Here is a 20674-nt window from a genome sequence, read left to right as displayed (position 1 = left end):
GCACAGCAAATACTTGAAGATTCGTTTCTCCAAAGAGGAAATTTTAACAGCCAGTAAATAACGCAAAGGTGCTCAGCCTCAGGAGTAATCAGAGAAACGCAAATAAAGTCATGGTACAAATCTCCAAGTCTGAAAATTCCAGATATTAGCGAGGATGTGGACCACTGGAACCCCTCACTGCTAGTGAGACTCTCAGCTGACCAAACCCGTTTAGGTGAACAGCGTGGAGTTATCAAGAAAGGGAAAAGACAAGCTACAGAGCCAGAGAAAATATTTGCAACTCATAAATCTGATCAGGGTCTAGTATGAAGAATTTATAAAGAACTCTTACAAGTTAATAACAGAAAACCACTCCGCCCACACCCTCCCGTAACCCTCTCCCCTTGAGTGTGGGCTGCACCCAGTGACAAGGAGAAAACAGCAGGAGATGGGAGGTTGCCTTCAGGATTGGTGACCAGACCCGCTGATCTGCTTCTTCCTTTCTCCTCCCCCCCATCCTGCGTAGAGCTCCAGCTGCCCTACGGGCAGGTCCACGTGACAAGGAACCCAGGTCTCTGGCCAACAACCAGTGTGGACCTGAGGCCACAGCCACAGATGAGAGTTTAGAAGCAGATCCTACCCCAGTCTAGCCTTGAGATGACTGAAGCCCCCGTTGACACTTTTGCAGCCTGACTAAGGATGAGATGGGTGGGGAATGAGGGGCGACAGCCTTGAATTTCTGGGACATTCCTGCTTGGAGAGACCCTGCCCTGCAGGGTGGGAGGAGGGGGCAATCCAGTAGAACCAGACTCTGTACCAGCCCTGCTGCTGCTGTCTCCTTGCCCTACACCGGCTCTCCAGCTGTTTCTAATCTTGTGCCTCTTTGGGTAAACGTGGAAGTTTCCAGGTTGCCCCTTCCCCAACACCTGCAAACCAGCAGCCTCTCAGGAGACCCTGAGTCTGATTTTCACTGATTTCTAGTTACCTAATTATTGTTATAGATTTCTAATTTAATTCCATTGTGGTCAGAGAACATATTCTGTATCACCCAAATTCTTTGAAGTTTATGGAGAACTGGTTTTATGTTTTGTTTTGTTTTTGGCAGTACGCGGACCTCTCACTGCTGTGGCCTCTCCCGTTGCGGAGCACAGGCTCCGGACGCGCAGGCTCAACGGCAATGGCTCACGGGCCTAGCTGCTCCACGGCATGTGGGATCTTCCTGGACCGGGGCACGAACCCGTGTCCCCTGCATCGGCAGGCGGACTCTCAACCACTGTGCCACCAGGGAAGCCCAAGAACTGGTTTTTAAAAATTATTTATTTATTTGGCTGCACTGGGTCTTAGTTGCAGCATGCGGGCTCCCAGCTGTGTTATGCAGGATCTAGTTTCCCAATCAGGGATCGAACCCAGACCCCCTGCATTGGGAGCACAGAGTCTCAACCACTGGACCACCAGGGAAGTCCCTTGACGCTCTTTTAATAGGTGCATACATATTTATTTCTTCCTTATGAATTGACCCTTTTATGGTTATGAAAAAAAAATTTTTTTGGTGATACCTTTTGTCTTGAAGTCCACCTTATCTAATAGAAATATAGGGACTCCAGTTTCTCATGTTTATTATTGCATGCCGGGTCTTTGTCCATCCGCTTACTTTCAACCCATCTGTGTCTTTATGGATGTAGATAGCTGGGTCTTACTTTTTAGAAAATCCAGTCTGATAATCTCTGCCTTTTAATTGGAGTGTTGGAGTGTGTAGTCCATGAATAATTAATGTAATTATTGATATGGTTGGAGTTAGGTCTCCTATTTTATTATTTGTTTTGTGTTTGCCCCCTCTGATTTATTATTTTCCTCCTTTCCTGACCTCTTTCGGATTAAATGAATATTTTAAAATACCTTTTAATTTATTTATTGGATTTTTAGGTATACCTTAACATTATTTTTATACTGGTTGCTCTAGGGATTGTAATTACATCCCTAACATTTCACAGACTATTTAGAATTTATACTGTGCCACTTCATGTAAGATGCAGGAATCTTGCAACCATGTAGGTCTGTTTTCTCCTCCCCCCTGTCCTGTCTGCTCCATTGTTTCTGCAGAGAAGTCATAGGTTGTTTGAATTGTTATTCCCTTGAATGTCATTTTTCTCTGGATGCTTTCAATATTTCCTCTTTTTGTTTGGTTTTCAGTAGTTGACTATTATGTGCCTGGGTGTGATTTTCTTTGTACAATTTCTTCTTAGGATTCACTGAGCTTCTTGAATCTGTACATTAATGTCTTTCACCAAATTTCTCATGTTTTTTCTGCCTCATTCTCTCCTATCCTTTTGGGACTGCAACTTTAAACATTTTAGACCTCTTTTCACCCCTGCTCAGGTCACTGCAGGGGGAGCCAGTGTGGGTGGCTTCTTCTCGGAGCTGGGGTCCCAGGTAGCCTGACCTGCATCTGCCAGCCCAGGGAAGCTGGTGAGGGCTGCCAAGGGGGAGCACTCAAACCAGAGCATCACTCTTGGGGCATCCTACCCTGGCAACATCTGCCCCTGTCACTCACTGCCACCAGGGGACCACTTTCATCTTTCTCATCTTCTGTAAATTGCCGGGATATGGGATATTTCCAGTGTCTTCTTTTGGACTGTCTTTTTTTCAGTGTGTGAATTTCCTTTCTATCTTAGGTATATTCACCGTTTATCACACAAAGCACATGTTTTCTCCCATTAGTCTTTTGACTTAATTGATGACGTCTACCCTTTCACACTTTTTATAATTACATAGCATTTTAAAAAATGTAGTCAAATAAGTAACTTTTTCTTCATGTTCCCCGGTTCCCTGTCTTGCTCAAGAAATTCTTTCCCATGACTGTATTCTAAGGGATGTGTTCTAGTTTCCTTTTAATATTTTTATCATTTTATTCTTTTTTAAAAAAATTTATTGCATTATAGCTGATTTACAATGTTGTGTTAGTTTCAGGTGTACAGTAAAGTGAATCAGTTATACATATACATATATCCACTCTTTTTTAGATTCTTTTCCCATATAGGTCATTACAGAGTATTGAGTAGAGTTCCCTGTGCTATAAAGTACGTCCTTATTAATTATCCATTTTATATATAGTAGTATGTAAATGTCAATTCCAATCTCCCAATTTATCCCTCCCCTCTTTCCCGCCTAAAAATATGGAACGCTTTACGAATTTGCATGTCATCCTTGTGCAGGGGCCATGCTAATCTTCTCTGTATCGTTCCAATTTTAGTATATGTGCTGCTGAGGCAAGCACTATCATTTTATTCTTGACAGTTGACAGCCTGATCCAGTTGGAATTCATTTTTCTGTGTAGTGTGAGGTAGGATACAGAACCGTGTATCCGCAAGACCTCGAGAAGGGGCCTCCTGCCACTGGGCCTGTTTCCATCTTCACATTTGGCCTCCCAGGTGGGTCCTTTCCATTTTTTAAAAAATATTTATTTATTATTTAGGCTGCGCTGGGCTTCAGTTGTGGCATAAGGGACCTTTTTGCGGCATGCATGTGGGATCTAGTTCCCTGACCAGGGATTGAACCCTGGCCCCCTGCATTGGGAGCATGGAGTCTTACCCACTGGACCACCTGGGAAGTCCCTCCTTTCCATTATTAATACTCTGTTACGTAGCAGAGTTCTCCTGAGCCCCCTAGATGGAGCACCGATGCCTCCTCTCCTGCCTGCTTGGGGAGCTTGGCCCGGGAGCCTCACACTGAGGTGACCCTCAGAGTGGGTAGGGCTGGTGGGGGACCGCTGAGCCCAGCCTGGGGCAGGGATGGATCTCGGCTGGAACAGTCTGCAGGGCTCAGTGCTGACCACAGCTGCTGTCCCCAGCATGATCTGGGTCAGTACAGTGCACTAAAATCGAAGCTCAGCAAAATCCAGAATTGGTCTCTGTCCCTTTAAACTGAGAACCTGGGAGCCCCCTTTGGCCAGGGGTGAGGGGGGTCCAGCCTAGATTCCAGAGGAATAAAAGGTCTCTTTTAAGGGTTCACACCTGGGACTTCCTTCCCCCACCCTCCCACCATGCCTCACCGTCCCCCCTTACCCCCCAGCATTCAGTGGCCTTGGGCTCCCCGGTCAGCTTCTCTTCCCTCCCGACCAGTAAACCCTCACGCACGCGCGAACACCCCCATACGTACAAAGTTCGAAAGGTGCAAACAGGTATAGCCCCTCTTACCAATCCTCGGGCACAGGGCTCCCTTCCCTCCCCGGCTGCTGGATGCTTCCAGGCATTATACGTCTTTAAGATATGCAAATTAAAAAAATTTTTTTCTACAAAAATGGTAGCTTTCTGAACACATTATTCTGCCCTTCCCTTTTTTCAGCTAATAGTCCCCCTGGTAGACCATTCCCAATTAGTACACAGAGCTTCCTGGTTTTCCTTTTACAGCCTACTGGATCAGTGTTTATAATATCACAGTGTTTGAATTTCGATCTGGGTACACATGACTCTAATGCCCATACCCTCATGACCAATATCTAGGTGCATGCTGCACTTGAATGCAGCCTCACGCTTCTGTGACCATATCTGCAGGGAAAATGCACAGCGGTGGCAGGACTGGGGCTCCCGGGAGGCTCAGCAAACCTAAGAAAGTCTGTGGGCAATGCCACCCTTTCGGTAGGATCAAATTTTTTGATCTCTGCAGATTTGTTAGGTGAAAGAAGGCCTCTGGGTGCTTTTCAGTTTGCATTTCTCTAAGGAGGGAAATATTCATCTGCATATCCTTTCCAGGAATCTTCTCTGGTGGTTTGCTGTGGGAGAGTTGATATTTCTTATTTACTTGTAGGAACTATTTATTATTAGTAATCTCATTAAGATCGGCCCTTTGTGATGTGAGTTGCAAGTGTCCTCCCATTTGAGGCTTGTTTTTTGAGTGTGGTTACTCAGTTTTGCTCGTAGCTGAATTTCTATCTTGCCTCTAGCCTACTGGGTCACATGTAGAAAAGCCTTCGCTTCCCCTAAACCGTGAAAAAGTTTCCCCATGTACTCTTCCAGTCCCTCCATCGTTTCCTTTTCACGCTGAAATCCTTAATCTGTTGGAATCTACCCGGATGTCAAGGGTGAGTGAGTCCCACCCACTGACGTGAATCGCCACCTTCACAGTGTACGAAATATATACAAGGAGCCTTTTCATTTTTCCATGAAAGTGTTTTTCACACATACTCGTAGCGCCTTTGTGGTGTGACGCGCCGGGAGGCCGGCCGGGGAGTCTAGCTCCGGGAGGCAGGAGCCGGCGCAGGCTGACCGGACCTCGCGCGGCGCCCGGCCCACGAGTAGGGACCGAAAGACACTGGCGTCCCGGGGTCCCCCCAGCGCATCCAGAAAGCATGTGGGGACACTCCGCGGACGCTTCGAATCTCCTGCGCGTTCCAAGTCACGCCCCACCATTTCTCTCTCTGAACCAAGACCCCCGCGGCCCCCGGGGTCCCGCGCCACCCTTCGCCCCCATTCCTCCCTCCGCCCCACGTGTCCCGAGACCCTCCACTCCATCCCGCCCCGCCTCCCCCACCTGCGCACTGTCGCGGGCCCGACCTCCGGACCCGCGTCCGGACCTCCATCCGACCCATTTTCCCTGCGCGCCCTCTTGGTCCCCGCATCGACCCCCGCCCCGCGTCGACCCCCGCCCCGCACCCTCCTTCAGATCGCCTTCCCCGCGCGCTCCCCGAGCCCAGCTCAGCGCCGTGCGCCCGGCGCCCCTCTCCGGCCCAGCTCCCGGCGGGGCGGGGCCTCTCAGGCGGAAGTGCCCGGGGCGCCGGCGGCTGGGACCGGCCCGGACGATGGGAACTCAGGGCACAGGCGGCGGCTGGGGCCGCAGTGGCGGCCGTGGCTGCCCGAGCGGCGGCGGGGGTGGGCGGCCGGGTACGCGGGTCGGGTAGCGCCGGGCCGAGCGCGGAGCCATGCGCCAGGCTGGGACCGGGACCGGGGGCGCGGCGGTGGCGGTGGTGGTGCCGGTGGCTGTGCCGCTGCTGCTGCTGCTGCTGCTCGCTCGGTCCCCGCCTGCCGCCGCCGGCGACGGCCAAAAGAGCGGTGAGCGAGCGCGGACCCGCGGGCGCCATCCCGGGGGCTCGGGCTGGGGGGCGGAGGGAACAGTGGGGGGAGCGGCCGGGATTGTGAGTCACCTGGGGGCACCTGTGCGCTCACGGCGCGGACGTAGGGCCCAGGTCCCCACCCTGGGTTGGGGGCGCAGGGCGGCCCCTTGCGGGGCACCGAGTGTGACAGCGGGCGGTAGAAGGGACACCCGCGCCCCCTCCTCTGTCCCCGGGGCCGGGTTCAGCCAGACGGTCCCCTTGGAGCGAGTCCTCCCTTCCTTCCTGCTCCTCCTCCTCCCAACGGGTTCTGGTCGGGCACGAGCCTCGCACACCAGGACGTGGGGGTGAAGTGGCCCAGGGGGATTCTTCTGGGACTCCAAGAGCTGCGGGGGGGAGCTAAGAGCCCCTGGGAAGATACGTTGGGCCGTGGGATTCCTGGGTCCTCATCTGGTCTGGGAGAGGGCCAGAGTTGGGAAAAAGTTGCTTAGATCCTAGAGTAGCAGCTGGGGTGGGTGTAATGCCTCCACTCCTCCCAAGGTGACCACCACCCTACTGCGGTCACTTTCAACAGCTGACCTTGCTTGTTGGAGGCTAGACTCCCAGTCGTCCTCAGGACACTAGCAGGCCAGAGTGGTTCTGAGAAATGGGCACCTCTGTGTTGTCTGGGAACTTCCACTCCCTTTGACGAAGGCCCAAGGCGGTGGCTAGACCAGAAGGTGCTGTCCTTGGGGTTCTGCAGGATACCTGAGGATGCTGAGTAAACTGCCTGATTCCTGAGGCCTTGGGCTCTCTGGTGGCCAGGCTGGTGGGACTGGGAGGGCCCAGATACCCCACCGGGCAGTAGGCAGCTTACCCAGCATAGCCTGGGGCTGGCTCCCAGCCCATCCCCCCTTCTCTGAAATCTTGCTTCTCCAAGCTCCTGTTTCTTTGAGGGTTGTGCCTCTGGTTTCTGAGCTTGGCACAGCTTGAAATGAAAGGCAGTTTCCCCGAGATGGGCCCCTGATGAAATTGCTCCATCGGGTACAGATGAGAAAGTCATGCTTGATTTCTCCTTTCCTCCTTTTCCGGGATCAGGGCTAGGTGAGGGGTCACTGGTGAAGAGTTTATGGAGATGGAAAACCTGGGGCAGCCGCTCACCTCCCAGGCCTGCTGAAGTGATCCTGGTTTCTGTGTGATCCTGGCTTCTGGGGTCTCTGGGTGGGCAGGGTCTCCGCACTGTGTGCCTGTCCTGGTTTGGAGGATGTGGGACAGGGTGCCCTTACTAGGGTTCCCAGGACAGGCTCAGGGACTTTCTTTCTCCTACCCCCAGCCCTGTGTCCTTGGAGGGGGTTGTGGGCAGAGCAGGTGTGCATGTGATTGGTGCTCCCTGATATCAGAAATGTGTCTTCCACATCTGGCTCAGATGGAGAGCTGCAGAGCTGGGGGTGCAGTGCTGGAGGGGCTGTGTGGCCTGGGAGTGGGGACCACTGGGTCTTAGGGTGACCCCTCTTATCTCTCATGCACCTGCTGAAACTTCACAGCCACCAGCTGGGTTGCAGGTGTCCAGGGCTGGCAGGGGCCAGAGGACCTGGACACTCTCTGGTCGGGGGGCTGCACACTTCAGCGGGACCTCCCCTGCCTGGCCCCATCTAGAAGCTGGGTGCCCGGTGGGCTGGCTGACTGTTTCTTTAAGGTCCTGTGGTCCTGGGGTGGGGTGGGTGGGGTGGGGTGGGGGGAGGGTTGCAGCAGCCTCAAGAGAAAGTTTGTATTAGCTCAGTGGCTGCTAGTCTCCTGGCACTCAGGCCACAGTTGGCAGTTGGGACTTGGTGGCCAGTAGACCTGGAAAGCCTGGAGTGTGTCCTATGTGATGCTTACCCCTGCCCAGCCCCCCATACCAGGCTCCTCCGAGCTCAGACTGGCTTTGCAAGTGGGCTGTTATCTTTTCTCAGGGTGTTTCCATGGCAGGGTCAGGAGGCTGGCAGGAAAGCCAGCTGCTCACCTGGTTCCCTTACCTGCTCACCTGGCCCACCTGGAAGGGCCCGGGCTTGCTGCTGGGGTGGTGTGAGTTGCCAGTTTCCCAGTGGGGCAGGGGGAGGTACCCAGCTCAGAGGAGAGGCAGACCACACCCTGCTGTGTCCACAATGCCTTTCTTCTTAAAGCACTTTAACATCCATTAACCATGGAGGGAGGGGCAGCCAAAGGGAGGTGCTGTCCGCCTCAGCCAACTCAGAGGAAGCTAGGACCCAGAGAGGGGAAGGGATGGTCAAGGTCACGCGGAGAACAAGGCCTGAGCTGGTGCTGGGGCCACTGGGGCCACGCTTCCTACCATGCAGCCCAGGTGCCTTGTCAGCCACCCCTGGGACACAGAGAGCACCAGAGCATGCCTGTTCTCTGGGAGGCCCTAGAGGAGGGGTCTGAGTGGGCACCCTCACCCACTCATGGGGCAGGTGGTTACACCATGGGCCCCAGACACATGCTCCAGCCGAGGTTGTGCCGGACACTCCCAGGAGGGTCCTAATCCAGGTTGGGGCCACAGGCCTCTGTGCCCAGTCCCAGCAGACCTTCAGAGCTGGTCTGGGAAAGGCTGGCATGACAAAAGGGGGCTGCAAGTGCAAACTTTTGGAGTGTGTGGGGCAGGGCAGCTGGCGAGTCACGGAGGTGGGGGCCTGGGAGCTACTGCCAGTACTGGGGCGCAGGGGAGCCCCGGGCTGGGGCCACTCTGCAGGGGCTTGTGCCCACTGGAGCTGGGGGGTAGCCATTCCAGCCTAGGTCCCCTCCCCACAGGGTCTCTGCCTGCCTCCTGTCTGGGTGAGGAGGGGTGACGGCTCTGGTGCAACTGTATCCCAAATCATGGCCTGAGCAGGCGGCCAGCCTCCAGACCTGGACTCCCTGGCCTGTCCAGTGGAACCAGGATCAAGGATGCTGGAGCTAGGGAGGCTCAGAGGAGGCGGGGGAGAGTGTCCTGGCATCCAGTGCCCAGGGCAGTTGGGGGGGCTCCCACCCTTACCACTTCCTGTGCCCTTCAGACTCCATCCCTCAGCCCTGGATGTGCCAGGGCTGCAGTGGAGGGAGGGGAGGGGGGCTGTGACCAGTGTGGAGAGGAGCTGCCGTCTGAGTGGGGCTCTTCCTGCTTCTAAGGTCTGAGACTGTTGGGGTGATCGGTGTTGGGTGGCTTGGGCCTTGTTGATAAGGGGTGGCTGGTGGTTGGGATGTGGAGATCTGGGGAAAGTTGGCAGAGGAATGGCTGTGGGAGACTGAGCCTGTGAGCTAGAGATCATTGGCAGAGCTGGAGGGGTTTAGAAAGATGGATGTGTGCACGTGAGTGGGAACGTGATGCCTGAGTGAAAACTTCTGAGCCCTGGGCCCTTGCCAAAGGCTGGGGGGGGAGCAGTGACCTTTCCGAGGTCAGAGTGGGCATGCCAGGCATCCCAGGGGCTCCATGGCTTCCCTCGCCCCTTCTCTCCGGCCCAGGCCAGGCATGAGGGCCTCCATCTTCTCCCCAGGGGAGGGGGATCCTGGGCACCCTGGCCCGGCTGACAGCGCCTTCTCCGCAGATGCCAGGCTGGTGTCGGAGCAGTTTTCGCAGGCCCCGCAGAAGCTGGCTTTCTACAGCTGGTATGGCAGCGCCAGGCTCTTCCACTTCCGGGTACCCCCAGACACAGTGCTGCTGCGCTGGCTGCTGCAGGTGTCCAGGGGCAGTGGCCCCACCTGCACCAACGTGGAGATCACCGTGTAGGTGCCCGCCCACTGCCCCCACCCCCGCCTGAGCCGCCTGGGCGACACCTGAGCCTGCCCTGTTCTCCCTGCCTCCAGGTACTTCCGCTATGGTGCCCCTCCCGTCATCAACCCACTGGGCACCAGCTTCCCTGACAACACCTCCGTTCAGCCCTCCTTCTTCCTCAAGATGCTGCACAGCAACGCCTCCATCAACATCTCCCACCCAGCACCCGGGGACTGGTTTGTGGCCGCCCACCTGCCCCCCTCATCCCATAAGATTGAGGTGAAGGTAAGGGGGCTCCCTCCAGGGACAGGGGGTGGGCAGGACCCCACAGTGCATGAATGGCCAGTCCCTATTTTTCATCTCCCCAGGGCAGACTTTGCTCAGGGCTCTGTTGCCCAGCCCTGCCCCTCCACCCTAGGGCTCTATGGTCCAGCCCTGACACCCTTCCCCACAGGCTCTCTGGTCCAGCCCCACCTCCCCCAACCCTAGGGCTCTCTGGTCCAGCCCTGCTGCCCCCTCCTGGTTCCCCTTCTCCCCTGTGCCTACTCTCTCCTTAGGGCTTTGTTCCCACCTGTGCCTACATCTTCCAGCCTGACATGCTGGTCGTGCGAGTGGTCGAGGTCTCCATCCTGGAGCCTGACGTGCCTCTTCCACAGACCCTTCTCTCCCACCCCAGCTACCTCAAGTGAGTGGAGGTTGGGTGGAGTGGGTGGTACTGCTGTCCTCACTGTGGGTGAAAGAGCAGTGGGTCTGTGTCTCTGGGTCGTGCTAAGAAGTGGGGGCTAGGTGTCTCACGCCCTGTGGCTACCACTCTGAGGGTGAAGTATATGGGGAGGTTGGTTGAAGCTGCAGAGCCCAAGTGAGGCCGTATCCCTTTGGCTGCAGGGTCTTCGTCCCCGAGTACACCCAGGAGCTGCGGCTGGACCTGCAGGGCTGTGCGTCCAACGGGAGCCTGGGCTGCCCTGTGCGCCTCACCGTGGGCTCGGCCACCCTGCCTGGAAACTTCCAGAAGGTGCTCACCTGCAGCGGCCCCACCCAGGCCTGCCACCTGCTGCTGCCCTCACCACCCTGGGACCGGTGGCTGCAAGTGACGGCCAAGAGCCTTGCCGGGCCCCGTGTGTCCGTGGCTTTCAGTGCTGTGGCTGCCCTCACAGGTGGGCTGAGCGGGGAGATGGCTCTGCCCCCTGCCTTCCGCCCTCAGGCCTTCCTCCAGCTGAGCCCCTTGTGGTCCTGACAGCCTGCAGGCCGTGGAGTGTGAACTTCCAGCACCTTCTGCAGAGCAGCCCAAACCAGAGCAGCAACGCCTCCACTGGTCTGCTGCCCCCGACCCCCAGCTACCAGGACCTGGACCGGAGGGGCAGGGTGGGCGGCGGCTCCTTCTGCCTCAGGAGCTTCCCCGTCCTGCGGGAAGACGTGGACGTGGTATCTGTGCGCTTCCAGCCCCTGGACAGGGTCTCGGTGCTCGTGCAGTCGGACATGCCCTCGGTGATGCGGCTGAACCTCAACACAGGCATGGACAGCGGGGGCTCCCTCACCATCTCCATGTGGGTCAACAAGGTACCTTGGTTCAAGAGCTCCTAGAGGCCCGGCTCGGATCAGGGCTCAGGGCCCAGGGCTCAGACCTGCCTGGGGGGAGTGATGCTGCTCAGGCCTCCCTGTGCCGACTTTGGCACGGAGACGGGATTGGGGTGGCCTTTCGGGCAACAAAGTGAGCCCAGCACTCCTTGGGCCAGAACAGGCACCATCTGAGAAACAGAAGGCCTGTTCTGCGGGGCAGCAGGTCCCCGTCGGCAGGCCCAGGGCTGCAGGTAGGGTCAGAAGCTGGGTGCCGCAGGCTTGGAGAGGAAGGGTCCTGGTAGGCCCTGAGCCAGCGGGGGCCACAGAGAACAGCACCCAGCACCAGGGGTGAACTTGAGGTGGAGGCCAGGGCCTGACCCTGAATGGCCTCCTTTCCAGACTGCGATTGCCAACACCTCAGTGGTAGCCTGTGTGACTGCTGCCTCACCCTTGCTCAGCTTCAACGCTTCGCTCAGCTGCACCACAGGTATAGGTGGCATCCGGCCCAGGGACCAGCAGGCCTTCTGGCTCCCTATGACCAGGCCTTCCTCCTCCCCTGCAGCCTTCTTCCAGGGCCACCCCCTGTCTCTGAATGCCTCTTCTCCCACGGCCAACCTCATCATCCCCTACCCAGAGACAGACAACTGGTACCTCTCCCTGCAGCTCATGTGCCCTGAGAGACCTGAGTAAGTAAACTTGAGGGCAGCCGGCCACATGGTTGCGCTCGGGACCATGGACAGGGCTGCCCGCATCCCAGTTTGGGACTGACCCAACTTCCTGCAAGCCGTGCAGGGTCAGTTGACTTCTGGGAGTTCTAAAGGGTTCCCCACCTCCACCTGGCCACTCTTCCTGTGGCAGCTCTGAGAGTCCGGACACAAGCAGGGGGACTGGTCCAGGACACAGCCCCAGACAGGCTGGTACTCTGGCAGCGGGAAGAAGAGGGGCATCTTGGCCTCGCAGAGCTTGTGGCTGCTGTCCTCCAGGGCTCGGAGCTCGGGGGCCTCAACTCTGGGTTCATGTGTCCAAGACCCTGCTGGGAGCACTGGTGGGGGACTGACCGGCAGACCTCAGCAGCCAGCCTTCCTATGGCACCTTCCTCGCAGGGAGTGTGAGCAGGCCTCGGTCCTCGTGGAGACCACCTTGAACTTGGTGCCCTGCTTGAATGACTGTGGACCCTACGGCCAGTGCCTCCTGCTGCGCAGACATGGCTACCTGTATGCGGGCTGCAGCTGCAAGGCAGGTGAGGGACAGTCCTGATGTCTCCCCCCACTCGTGCCCTTGGCCTCCCAGCCCTGTGCCTTCCTCTGGGAGCCCATCCCAGCTCTGCCCCCGAAGAGCAAGGACAGATGCCCCCTTCCCACCCCTACCGTGCCCCCGTGCGGGCACAGAGAGTCACCTCCAGAGATGGTACTGCCTTCTGATCTTGGCCTCCCCTGCCCACACCTGCCCCCACCTACCCACACTGGCATCCACCTACCCACATGTGCCCCACACCTACCCACACCTGTCCCGGCCTGCTCAGGGGTGAGGAAGGAGCTTCTCTGCAGGGCCCTGGGTGAGGGGCGGGCCCTGAGGTTCCAAAGTGCCCCCTGCCAAGCCTGCCCGACTTGCCCGGCTTCAGACCCCCTGCGTTGCCTTGGCCCACAGGCTGGCGTGGGTGGAGCTGCACAGACAACAGCACAGCCCAGACGGCGGCCCAGCAGAAGGCGGCTGCCCTCTTGCTTACCCTGAGCAACCTCGTGTTCCTGGCCCCCATCGCCATCTCCGTGCACCGCTCCCTCCTGGTGGAGGCCTCCGTCTACGCCTACACCATGTTCTTCTCCACGGTAGGCCTGCTTGCTCCCCTGGGGGTGGTAGGGGGACCTGGGCTGCTGCTCACCGCCTGGCCCCACAGTTCTACCATGCCTGCGACCAGCCGGGTGAAGCGGTGCTGTGCATCCTCAACTATGACACACTGCAGTACTGCGACTTCCTGGGCTCTGGAGTGTCCATCTGGGTCACCGTCCTCTGCATGGCCCGGCTGAAGGCTGCCCTGAAATACGTGAGCGATTTCCTGATACCCAGGGTCTGGGCTCTGGGTGGGTGGAAGCCCTTGTGCACAGCGTGTCGAGGGAGACACCAGAAAGGGGGTTTGGCCGCTGCCCTTCAAAACCTCTTGTACTGACCAGTCGCCTGCTGGAAGAGGCTGCCTCCAGTTTTGAAGGGACTGTGTCAGCTGCTCGGAGGATGCCAGGAAAGGAAGGTGATGGGCAGGGTTGGGCGAGGCCTGTTTCTCTCCCAGGGCCCCATTCAGAGAGGAGGTCTGGAGACCCAACCCTGGACCAGACCTCCCTGAGAAGCACCCAGCTGTGCTCCTGGAGTCCCTGGTGCTGAGGACACTTCAGGGACTTTTCTGCTGTAGCTGGGCTTGGCTGATGGAGATGCGTGCCCTGGTGCCCTGCCTGCCCTAGTTTGTGCCCCAGAAATTCACCTGTGGGGAATTACCTCTCAGTCCAGTGGTTAAGACTCCGTGCTTTCACTGCTGAGGGCGGCGTGGGTTCAATCCCTGGTCAGGGAACTAAGATCCCACAAGCTGTGCAGCGCGGCCAAAACAGAACACATTAGAAATCCACCTGTAGATGGACCCTTGGGACTGATGGATCCCAGCAATACAGGAGCGGGAGGAGGGGCACCTCCCTCCCAGCCAGCAGAGCAGGGCAGGGTGTGCCAGTTGCTCCAAGGGGACTGGCAGAGGTGCTGGGGGGCAGTAGGGACAGTGGGATGACCAGCAGGCCCAAACCACCTGCTCCTGCTGGACCTTGTGCCATTAAAGACGGACCAGGCCTAGGGCTCCTGTGACCCTGCCATCGTCCTTGTGTTTTGCCCAGGTTCTGTTTCTCCTGGGCGCTCTGGTCTTCGCCATGTCCTTGCAGCTGGACCGCAGGGCCGCCTGGAACACAATGGGGCCTTGCCTCTTTGCCATTGTGGTCATGGTCACCATGTGGGTAAGGAACTAGGGCAGGCCTGGGGTCCTGCCCAGGCTCCCTCTCCTGGTAATTGGGGTAAAAGAGCATGGGCTCTCCATACACCCTTACTCTGGGAGGAGAGAGCATGGTCCCTCATTTTGGCCATGTTCTCAGTCCTGGGTCTGAGTCCTTCAGATCTGCTGAGGGCTGCCAGTGGCACCCACAGGGGCTCAGTGTGGCTTCATGCCCAGGGCCTGGGCCTGAGGAACCCATAGATCTTTGTGCCCTTGAACCCCTCCAAGCAGCCCACACTCCCAGACCAGGGCAGGCCCCTGGGAGCTGTGGCTGCAGCCCCTGTGCCAACACTCATGCGGTGGTTTTCTCCAGGTGTACCGCTGCGGGCGCCGGCGCCACTGCTACCCCCCCTCCTGGCAACGCTGGGTCTTCTACCTCCTGCCCGGCATCTCCATGGCCGCTGTGGCCATCACCATCTACACTTCCATGATGACCAGCGACAACTATTACTATACCCACAGCATCTGGCACATGCTGCTGGCAGGGAGCGCAGCCTTCTTGCTGCCACCACGTGAACAGCACACCAAGCCCTGGGCCTGCTCCCAGAAGCTCACCTGCCACTATGAGATCTGCAAGAACCACCGGGACGAGCTGTACACAGTGACATGACACAGCCAGCTTGGGGACGTCTGCAGCTTTGATGATCTCTCTAGCCAGGGGCAGGACCAAAGGAGAGGGACCCTGTCCAGATCCATTTCCAACTGAATAAAATTGCCCTGAGCACTCTTTTGCTTTCTCCTCCTGAGGAGAGGACCACACCCCCAACTCCCTTGTGCCCACTGGCTGCCAGCTGACTCGGTCACTCTGCAGGTCCCAGCTGGTATCTGCTGTGGCCCCTGGGGCCTGGGCCTGGCTGCCTGGAGACCACAGGTACCATGTGGGGTCAGGTTCTGAGTTCTTCTGGCCTGGGGATGGTTGGAGGGAGATATAGTGTAAAAGTCCCCCATTGCCCTATTCCCCTGTGAGGCTGTGGTATGAGAGACCCAGGTGGGCCGAGGAGGCCTGAGCCCACCTCCCATGGGCCCCTGCCCCATAGGCTGGGAGCTATGCCATCCCTGGCTCATTGACACTTTGTGCCCCTGAATGCCAGCCTGCCGCGGGCATGGGGATGCCCCTGCTAATACATTTGCCATGTGAAGGAGTGACCACATTTACCAGGGAGCTGATGTCACTGGGGTGTCCGTAAGGGCCAGCTGCCATGGGTAGCATGGGGGAGGCTGACTTCTGGCTGTCCAGCCCTTCTCCTTCACTCCCTTTGGCTCTCAGTTTTGGAGCTGCAGGCCCCTGAGATGAGGTTCCTGGGGAGGGGGCTGCCAAGCTGCTCTGGGAGTGCTGGGCCTGCAGGACACACCTTGTCCCATCTTTGTGTCCCACTGACCCCTGGGTTCCTGGGCCCTGTCTAGGGAGCATCTCCTTGAGTTACTCCCAGGAGAGAAGGTGATGGCTGCCGCCCCCCACTGGCCCAACCACACGTTTTGGGAGGGGGCTCCTGGAGGCCTGGCCCTGCCTTTCTCCTTCCTCTGTGGTGGAAGCACGGTAAGGGCTGCTGACTGCCCCAGGAGCAGTGCCCTGCCCCTCCCTAAGGGGCTGCTGTCTGTGTGAGGGTGCTGGACAGGGCTGCTGAGCCCAGGGTGGGCGGCACGCACTCTCCCATCTTTTGGCCCTGGCGTCTTCCCTTCTGAGTCCTGTCCAGGCTGCGGCCTCCCTGGAGGCTTCCCGCACCCCCAGTCACCCAGCACTTGGCCACTGGAGCATTCTCTAGGCTTGTAAAGCGGAAACATTTATATACAGTATTTTGGGGAGGAATTTTTTCAAGACATTTAAGACGTATTTTTCTGTAGCTCTGATTGCACTGTGATTGGTGAATTTAATATTCTACATGAGGTTTCACGGCAAAAGAGTTTTTACATTGTTTTCTGCGCTTCCTCCGGGAGGAGGGGAGGTGGGACCGAGAATGACAAGTCCCTGCTCCCGGGAAATGGGCCCACACTTGCTGACGGTGCCTGCAGCTGCCGCCGTTTCCGCAGCGAGTTTTCCACAGTCCCTAAAGACGTGAAAGGGGGCGGGACGAGGTGGGTGTAGACCGACCGGCTTTGCAGCCAGTCAGCGGCGAGTGGAGGGCAAGGTGCCCCGACACAATTTCCGGTTCCGCCGGGGAGCGGGACTCGGTTAGGTAGGTGGTGGTCCGGCGGTGGAGTTGGGGTCTTGCGGTGGTTGGCCCGCCCGGGGTTACGCGGCTGGGGTCGGGGCCGCGCGGGGGCTCGGGGTCGGGGTTGGGGCCGCGCGGGGGGCACGGAGGCGGAGCCGGGGGTCGGGATGGGGCTGGGGGCCGGGGGCGGGAGTCGGGGGGGGTCGGGCTGCTTGGAGTTACGTCGCTGGGCTCGGGGCCGCGCGGGGCCATGGGGCAGGGGTCGAGGCGGCGCGTGAGGGTAGGAATGGGGCGGGGCGCCGGGGGCTGGAGTCGGGGGTGGGGGTCGGGGCCCGCGTCCGGCCGGGCGCGCGTGACGGTGGTCCCTGCCTCCTGCCAGGCTCGCCGCGATGCCCCTGCACAAGGTCCCAGTCGGCCTGTGGAAGCAGCTCCGGCTGCGGGAGGGCATCTACTCCCGCCTGCCCCAGCACTACCTGCGTTCCCTGGAGGAGGCGCGGACGCCCACTCCCGTTCACTACAGGCCACACGGGGTCAAAATCAAGATCAACCCCAAGAACGGGCAGCGGGAGCGCGTGGAGGACGTGCCCATTCCCGTTCACTATCCCCCGGAGTCCCAGCTGGGGCTCTGGGGCGGCGAGGGCTGGGTGCAGGGTCACAGATACATCAACAACGACAAGGTGGGTGAGCAGGACGGGCTTGAGCGGTACTTCTTGGGCCTCGCTGCCTTGCTCCGGGCTCTGGAAGTAGCTGGACAGTGAAAGGGACCCCCACCCCTCGGGGAGAGGGAGCTTATAGTCTGATGGAGACACAGCTCCATCTGAAGAGTGTCCTCAGGAGTAAAAAGTCACAGTTTTGGCAGCCAGATTAAGTGTATAGGTGAGGAGCCCTGAGTGGGGAGAAGAGATGGAGAATGAGGATTAAGGTCACCTGTCAGCTTGACCGCCATACTTTCCCTACTTTTTGTGACACCTACAGGGCTGGCATTTGGGAAGGCTGAGAGGCTCACCTGGGAGCAGGTCTCCTGAGTCTGCTCCCTGAGCTGTGTTGCCTCTGGTGGGGAGGCAGGGGGGAGGAGGGGGCTTATGTCTTTGAGACCTCCTAGGCTAGAATCTCCCTTTGCCTTTGGCCCCTTGGTCCCTGGTTTGGGATATGATGACCTGTGGACCGTGGAGTTATGGTTGTGTGTGTGGTGTGTCTGGAATAAACACCAGCAACTTGGGCAGGGTCTGGGGAGAAGCTGACCTCTGGGTGGGCAACTGGGTCCCCAGGTGGGGACTGGTTCGTGCAACTCCACATGCCCAGTCTCCCCACTCTAGTGTGTGGGGAGAAGCAGCAACGCTCACCAAGATTCTTGCCCCCTCAGCTCTCCAAGAGGGTGAAGAAGGTGTGGAAGCCGCAGCTGTTCCAGCGTGAGCTTTACAGTGAGATCCTGGATACCAGGTTAACTGTGACCGTGACCATGCGCACCCTGGACCTCATCGACGAGGCCTACGGGTTTGACTTCTACATTCTCAAGGCAAGCAGATCTGCACCACGCTGGGGTTCCTTGTGAGATGTAAATGAGACCATGTCCCTTTCTGGGCAGCCCCAGTGGGAGTTCATCACTGTGGACGGCCATCTTGCCCATGTGGCTGAGGGAGCACAGCTGTCTCCTTCTCTGCTCTTAGACCTTCCTCGCTTCTGGTCTGGGTGCTGGGGCTGCCCACCTGGCCTAAAGTGCTCCACCAGGCTGGCCTGGGGGCTGCCAGCTGCTGGGGAGGAAGCTGGAAGGGCCGGCTGGTGGGGTGGGCAGGGCCCTGCCCACAGCACCTGGCCCCATGCAGAGACTCTTGCCAGACCCCGAAGGAGGACCTGTGCTCCAAGTTTGGGATGGACCTGAAGCGAGGGATGCTGCTGCGGCTCGCCCGACAGGACCCCCAGCTGCACCCAGATGACCCCGACAGGAGGGCGGCCATCTACGACAAGTACAAGGTCAGGGCTCCAGCCTTTACTTACTGCTCCTCGTGGGCCCCCTGGCCGGCTGCCTGACCCTGACCTCACCCACAAGCCCATCTCTGTCTGCCCAGGCGTTTGTCATCCCGGAGGCGGAAGCCGAGTGGGTTGGCCTGACGCTGGACGAGGCCGTGGAGAAGCAGAGGCTCCTGGAAGAGAAGGTGAGCGTGTGTGGGCACCAGCTGCCCTGCCCTCTCAGGAGTGGGCACAGCTGCCAAGCAGCAGCCCCTGGGGTGCGTTGACAGGGGCACTGGGTGGGCTTGGGAAGGCACTGCTGCCCAGCGGGAGCCATGGGCTGTGGTCTCCGCGTGGCCCACTCCCTCCCCTCCAGGTCCTGACTCTCTCCTGCCCCCGCTGGCTGGTTTCGTGGATGGGAAGATGGATAAGAGCTGGATGCTTGGCACCATCGATTTGTGTGGCCACCTAGTATTCCCCGGGGTCTGCCCAGTACTGCACTGAGGCCTTTTGTGTCTGTCCCCTAGAGGAGTCTGGAACATGTCATAGCTGCCAGGACAGGGGGCCTGTCGCAGCTGCTGCCCCTTCTCTCTGCCCGGAGTCTCTGCAGCCAAGGGCCCTGCAGCCCCTCTCCCACGAACAGAGCACTGTCCTCTGGGCTGGGGGCTAGCGGATGGCAAGTAGCCTTGCTTGACCCCGTGGCCAAGCCGGAGGGGCCTGGTCCTCTCATGCTTGATTCCTCTCGGTGTTTGGTCAGGAGCTGGATCCCCACCCTCCCCAGAGCGCCTCACTGTGACCTGCCTTGTCTCCCTAGGACCCCGTTCCTCTGTTCAAGGTCTACGTGGAAGAGCTGATCGAGCAGCTTCAGCAGCAAGCGCTATCTGAGCCAGCAGTGATGCAGAAGAGAGCCAGCAGGACGTAGCCGCAATGGGACCTGGACCTGGCAGCCAGGCTCAGCACCCCGCCCCCTTTGGCACCGTGGACAGAGCCTGGGGTGGTGGTGAGGGCCACCCATGGTCGTGTGTGCTGGCCGTGCAGCTCCCGGGTGGGGTGGGCTTTGTAGAGGCCCCAGGAGGTCTCTTGTCCCAGGATCCCCAGAGGCCTGGGGCCCTCTCGCTGCCTCTGTCCCCCCCTCCCCGCAGTGGAGGCCCTGCCAAGGCAGGTCACCACCCTCGGGGGACAGTGTGAGTAAAGTCTGAGCTGGGCTGTGTGTGTGCTGCTTTGCTTAGAGGATCAGGCTCACCCCATGCCTCAGAGACCCAGGATGCAGCTGAGGTGGGTGGTGGTCCCTAGGTGTGTAAGGTTTTGGTGCTTTTCTCTTCTCTGGGAGAACCCAGCATTGTGGGAGGCATCCTAGGATAGAGTAGGACTGTGCTCGCTCCTGCTCAAGGCACATTGCCTGGAATGTTCTCCAGAGCAGAGACCTGGTGCTATGCTCTGGCTCTGGGAGTGGCTGTATGGTGTCCACACCAGCACTGCCTTTGGGGTGGCAAGCACCACCCCCCCAGCTCTGGGAGGTGCAGGGGCCCCAGAAGGTGCTGCTGGTGCCAGTGTCTCGCAGGGAAGGCCTTGAGTCTGGAGCTTCTGTTAGCACCTCCCTGTCACGGTCCAAAAGGAGGCAGAAGCGACATGGCCTGCGGGGCCTGTGACACAGATGTTCCCTCTTCAGCTGACCCAGACCTGAACTTGGGTGGGGATGTGGCCCCCAGTGGGAGACTGGACCAGGCACCTGAGGCCTTTCCTGCTCTGAGATTTGGGGGTGGCATGACCCTCTTTGCTGACCCTACCTGGAAGTCCTGAGCACTGAGACCCATTTGGGTCTCTTTGGGAGGACACAGGTGGGTTCCTCTGACCTGGTCCTGGCAACTGACTGAGGGGCACTAGGTTCCCCTGAGGGAGCCGTGGAAGTGCTGCCACCTGGGCTGTGTTTATGGGGCGGGAGGCCATAGGGAGCATGCAGCTAGCTGGCCAGTGGGCACGGCTGCAGGAGGGCCCTGGAGGCTCCATGGCTTGCAAGGATGTCATCCAGGATTGGGGGCTGCCTCTGGGTCAGAGCCCTGGGGGGAATGCCCCAGAGGTCACCAGTCCCAGTCTCCTCCGGGGACGCCTTGAGACCCCACGTGTCCTCATCCCTATTCTGTGACCCTTTTAATTTTTTAAGAATTTTACCAAAAGCTGATGATGCCCAGCTCACACCTGGCCCGGCTCTGTGGGCTGGCAACGCCCAGCCCAGTTGTCTGAACCACACAGACTGCTGGTGCTCTGGGTGGGCCAGT

At 58.7% G+C, this 20674-nt stretch overlaps 2 protein-coding genes and 1 non-coding gene across 9 annotated transcripts; 2 read left to right on the top strand and 1 right to left on the bottom strand.

Moving 5' to 3' along the window:
- Window positions 1-3146: 3146 nt before the first annotated feature.
- LOC132506571 (U6 spliceosomal RNA) lies at window positions 3147-3253 on the bottom strand. Its single transcript, XR_009535893.1, has one exon. It is a non-coding gene; the product is annotated as a U6 spliceosomal RNA (small nuclear RNA).
- Window positions 3254-5763: 2510 nt separating this feature from the next.
- PGAP6 (post-GPI attachment to proteins 6) lies at window positions 5764-15030 on the top strand. 6 transcript variants are annotated; one of them, XM_060124001.1, is made up of 13 exons: window positions 5764-6023; window positions 9559-9736; window positions 9818-10010; window positions 10283-10410; window positions 10611-10879; window positions 10963-11282; window positions 11682-11769; window positions 11845-11968; window positions 12386-12522; window positions 12930-13108; window positions 13177-13323; window positions 14150-14266; window positions 14615-15030. In XM_060124001.1, exons 1-13 carry the CDS (start codon window positions 5894-5896, stop codon window positions 14909-14911), a joined length of 2307 nt encoding a protein of 768 aa, XP_059979984.1. In that variant the 5' UTR covers window positions 5764-5893; the 3' UTR covers window positions 14912-15030. The 6 variants fall into 6 exon arrangements, with proteins under 6 accessions (XP_059979984.1, XP_059979985.1, XP_059979983.1 ...); XM_060124002.1 differs by having other exon boundaries at window positions 9559-9619; window positions 11682-11968; XM_060124000.1 differs by having other exon boundaries at window positions 10316-10410; window positions 11682-11968.
- A 1375-nt stretch (window positions 15031-16405) lies between these two features.
- MRPL28 (mitochondrial ribosomal protein L28) lies at window positions 16406-19604 on the top strand. 2 transcript variants are annotated; one of them, XM_060124708.1, is made up of 6 exons: window positions 16406-16475; window positions 16831-17128; window positions 17815-17967; window positions 18288-18422; window positions 18518-18604; window positions 19213-19604. In XM_060124708.1, exons 2-6 carry the CDS (start codon window positions 16841-16843, stop codon window positions 19318-19320), a joined length of 771 nt encoding a protein of 256 aa, XP_059980691.1. In that variant the 5' UTR covers window positions 16406-16475; window positions 16831-16840; the 3' UTR covers window positions 19321-19604. The 2 variants fall into 2 exon arrangements, with proteins under 2 accessions (XP_059980691.1, XP_059980692.1); XM_060124709.1 differs by lacking the exon at window positions 16406-16475 and adding an exon at window positions 16492-16515.
- The last annotated feature ends 1070 nt before the right edge of the window (window positions 19605-20674 follow it).

Source organism: Lagenorhynchus albirostris, chromosome 15, assembly GCF_949774975.1.
Source record: "Lagenorhynchus albirostris chromosome 15, mLagAlb1.1, whole genome shotgun sequence".
In the NCBI taxonomy this organism is placed as follows: Eukaryota; Metazoa; Chordata; class Mammalia; order Artiodactyla; family Delphinidae; genus Lagenorhynchus; species Lagenorhynchus albirostris.
This window is presented reverse-complemented; position numbering and strand designations above follow the sequence as displayed.

Coding starts and splice junctions, on each gene's coding strand:
- PGAP6 (XM_060123997.1), top strand. CDS start 5,894: ATGCGCCAGGCTGGGACCGGGACCGGGGGCGCGGCGGTGGCGGTGGTG. Junction 10,880..10,962: donor TGCTGTGGCTGCCCTCACAG/GTGGGCTGAGCG, acceptor TGGTCCTGACAG/CCTGCAGGCCGTGGAGTGTG. Junction 13,109..13,176: donor ACACCATGTTCTTCTCCACG/GTAGGCCTGCTT, acceptor CTGGCCCCACAG/TTCTACCATGCCTGCGACCA.
- MRPL28 (XM_060124708.1), top strand. CDS start 16,841: ATGCCCCTGCACAAGGTCCCAGTCGGCCTGTGGAAGCAGCTCCGGCTG. Junction 17,129..17,814: donor GATACATCAACAACGACAAG/GTGGGTGAGCAG, acceptor TTGCCCCCTCAG/CTCTCCAAGAGGGTGAAGAA. Junction 18,423..18,517: donor CCATCTACGACAAGTACAAG/GTCAGGGCTCCA, acceptor CTGTCTGCCCAG/GCGTTTGTCATCCCGGAGGC.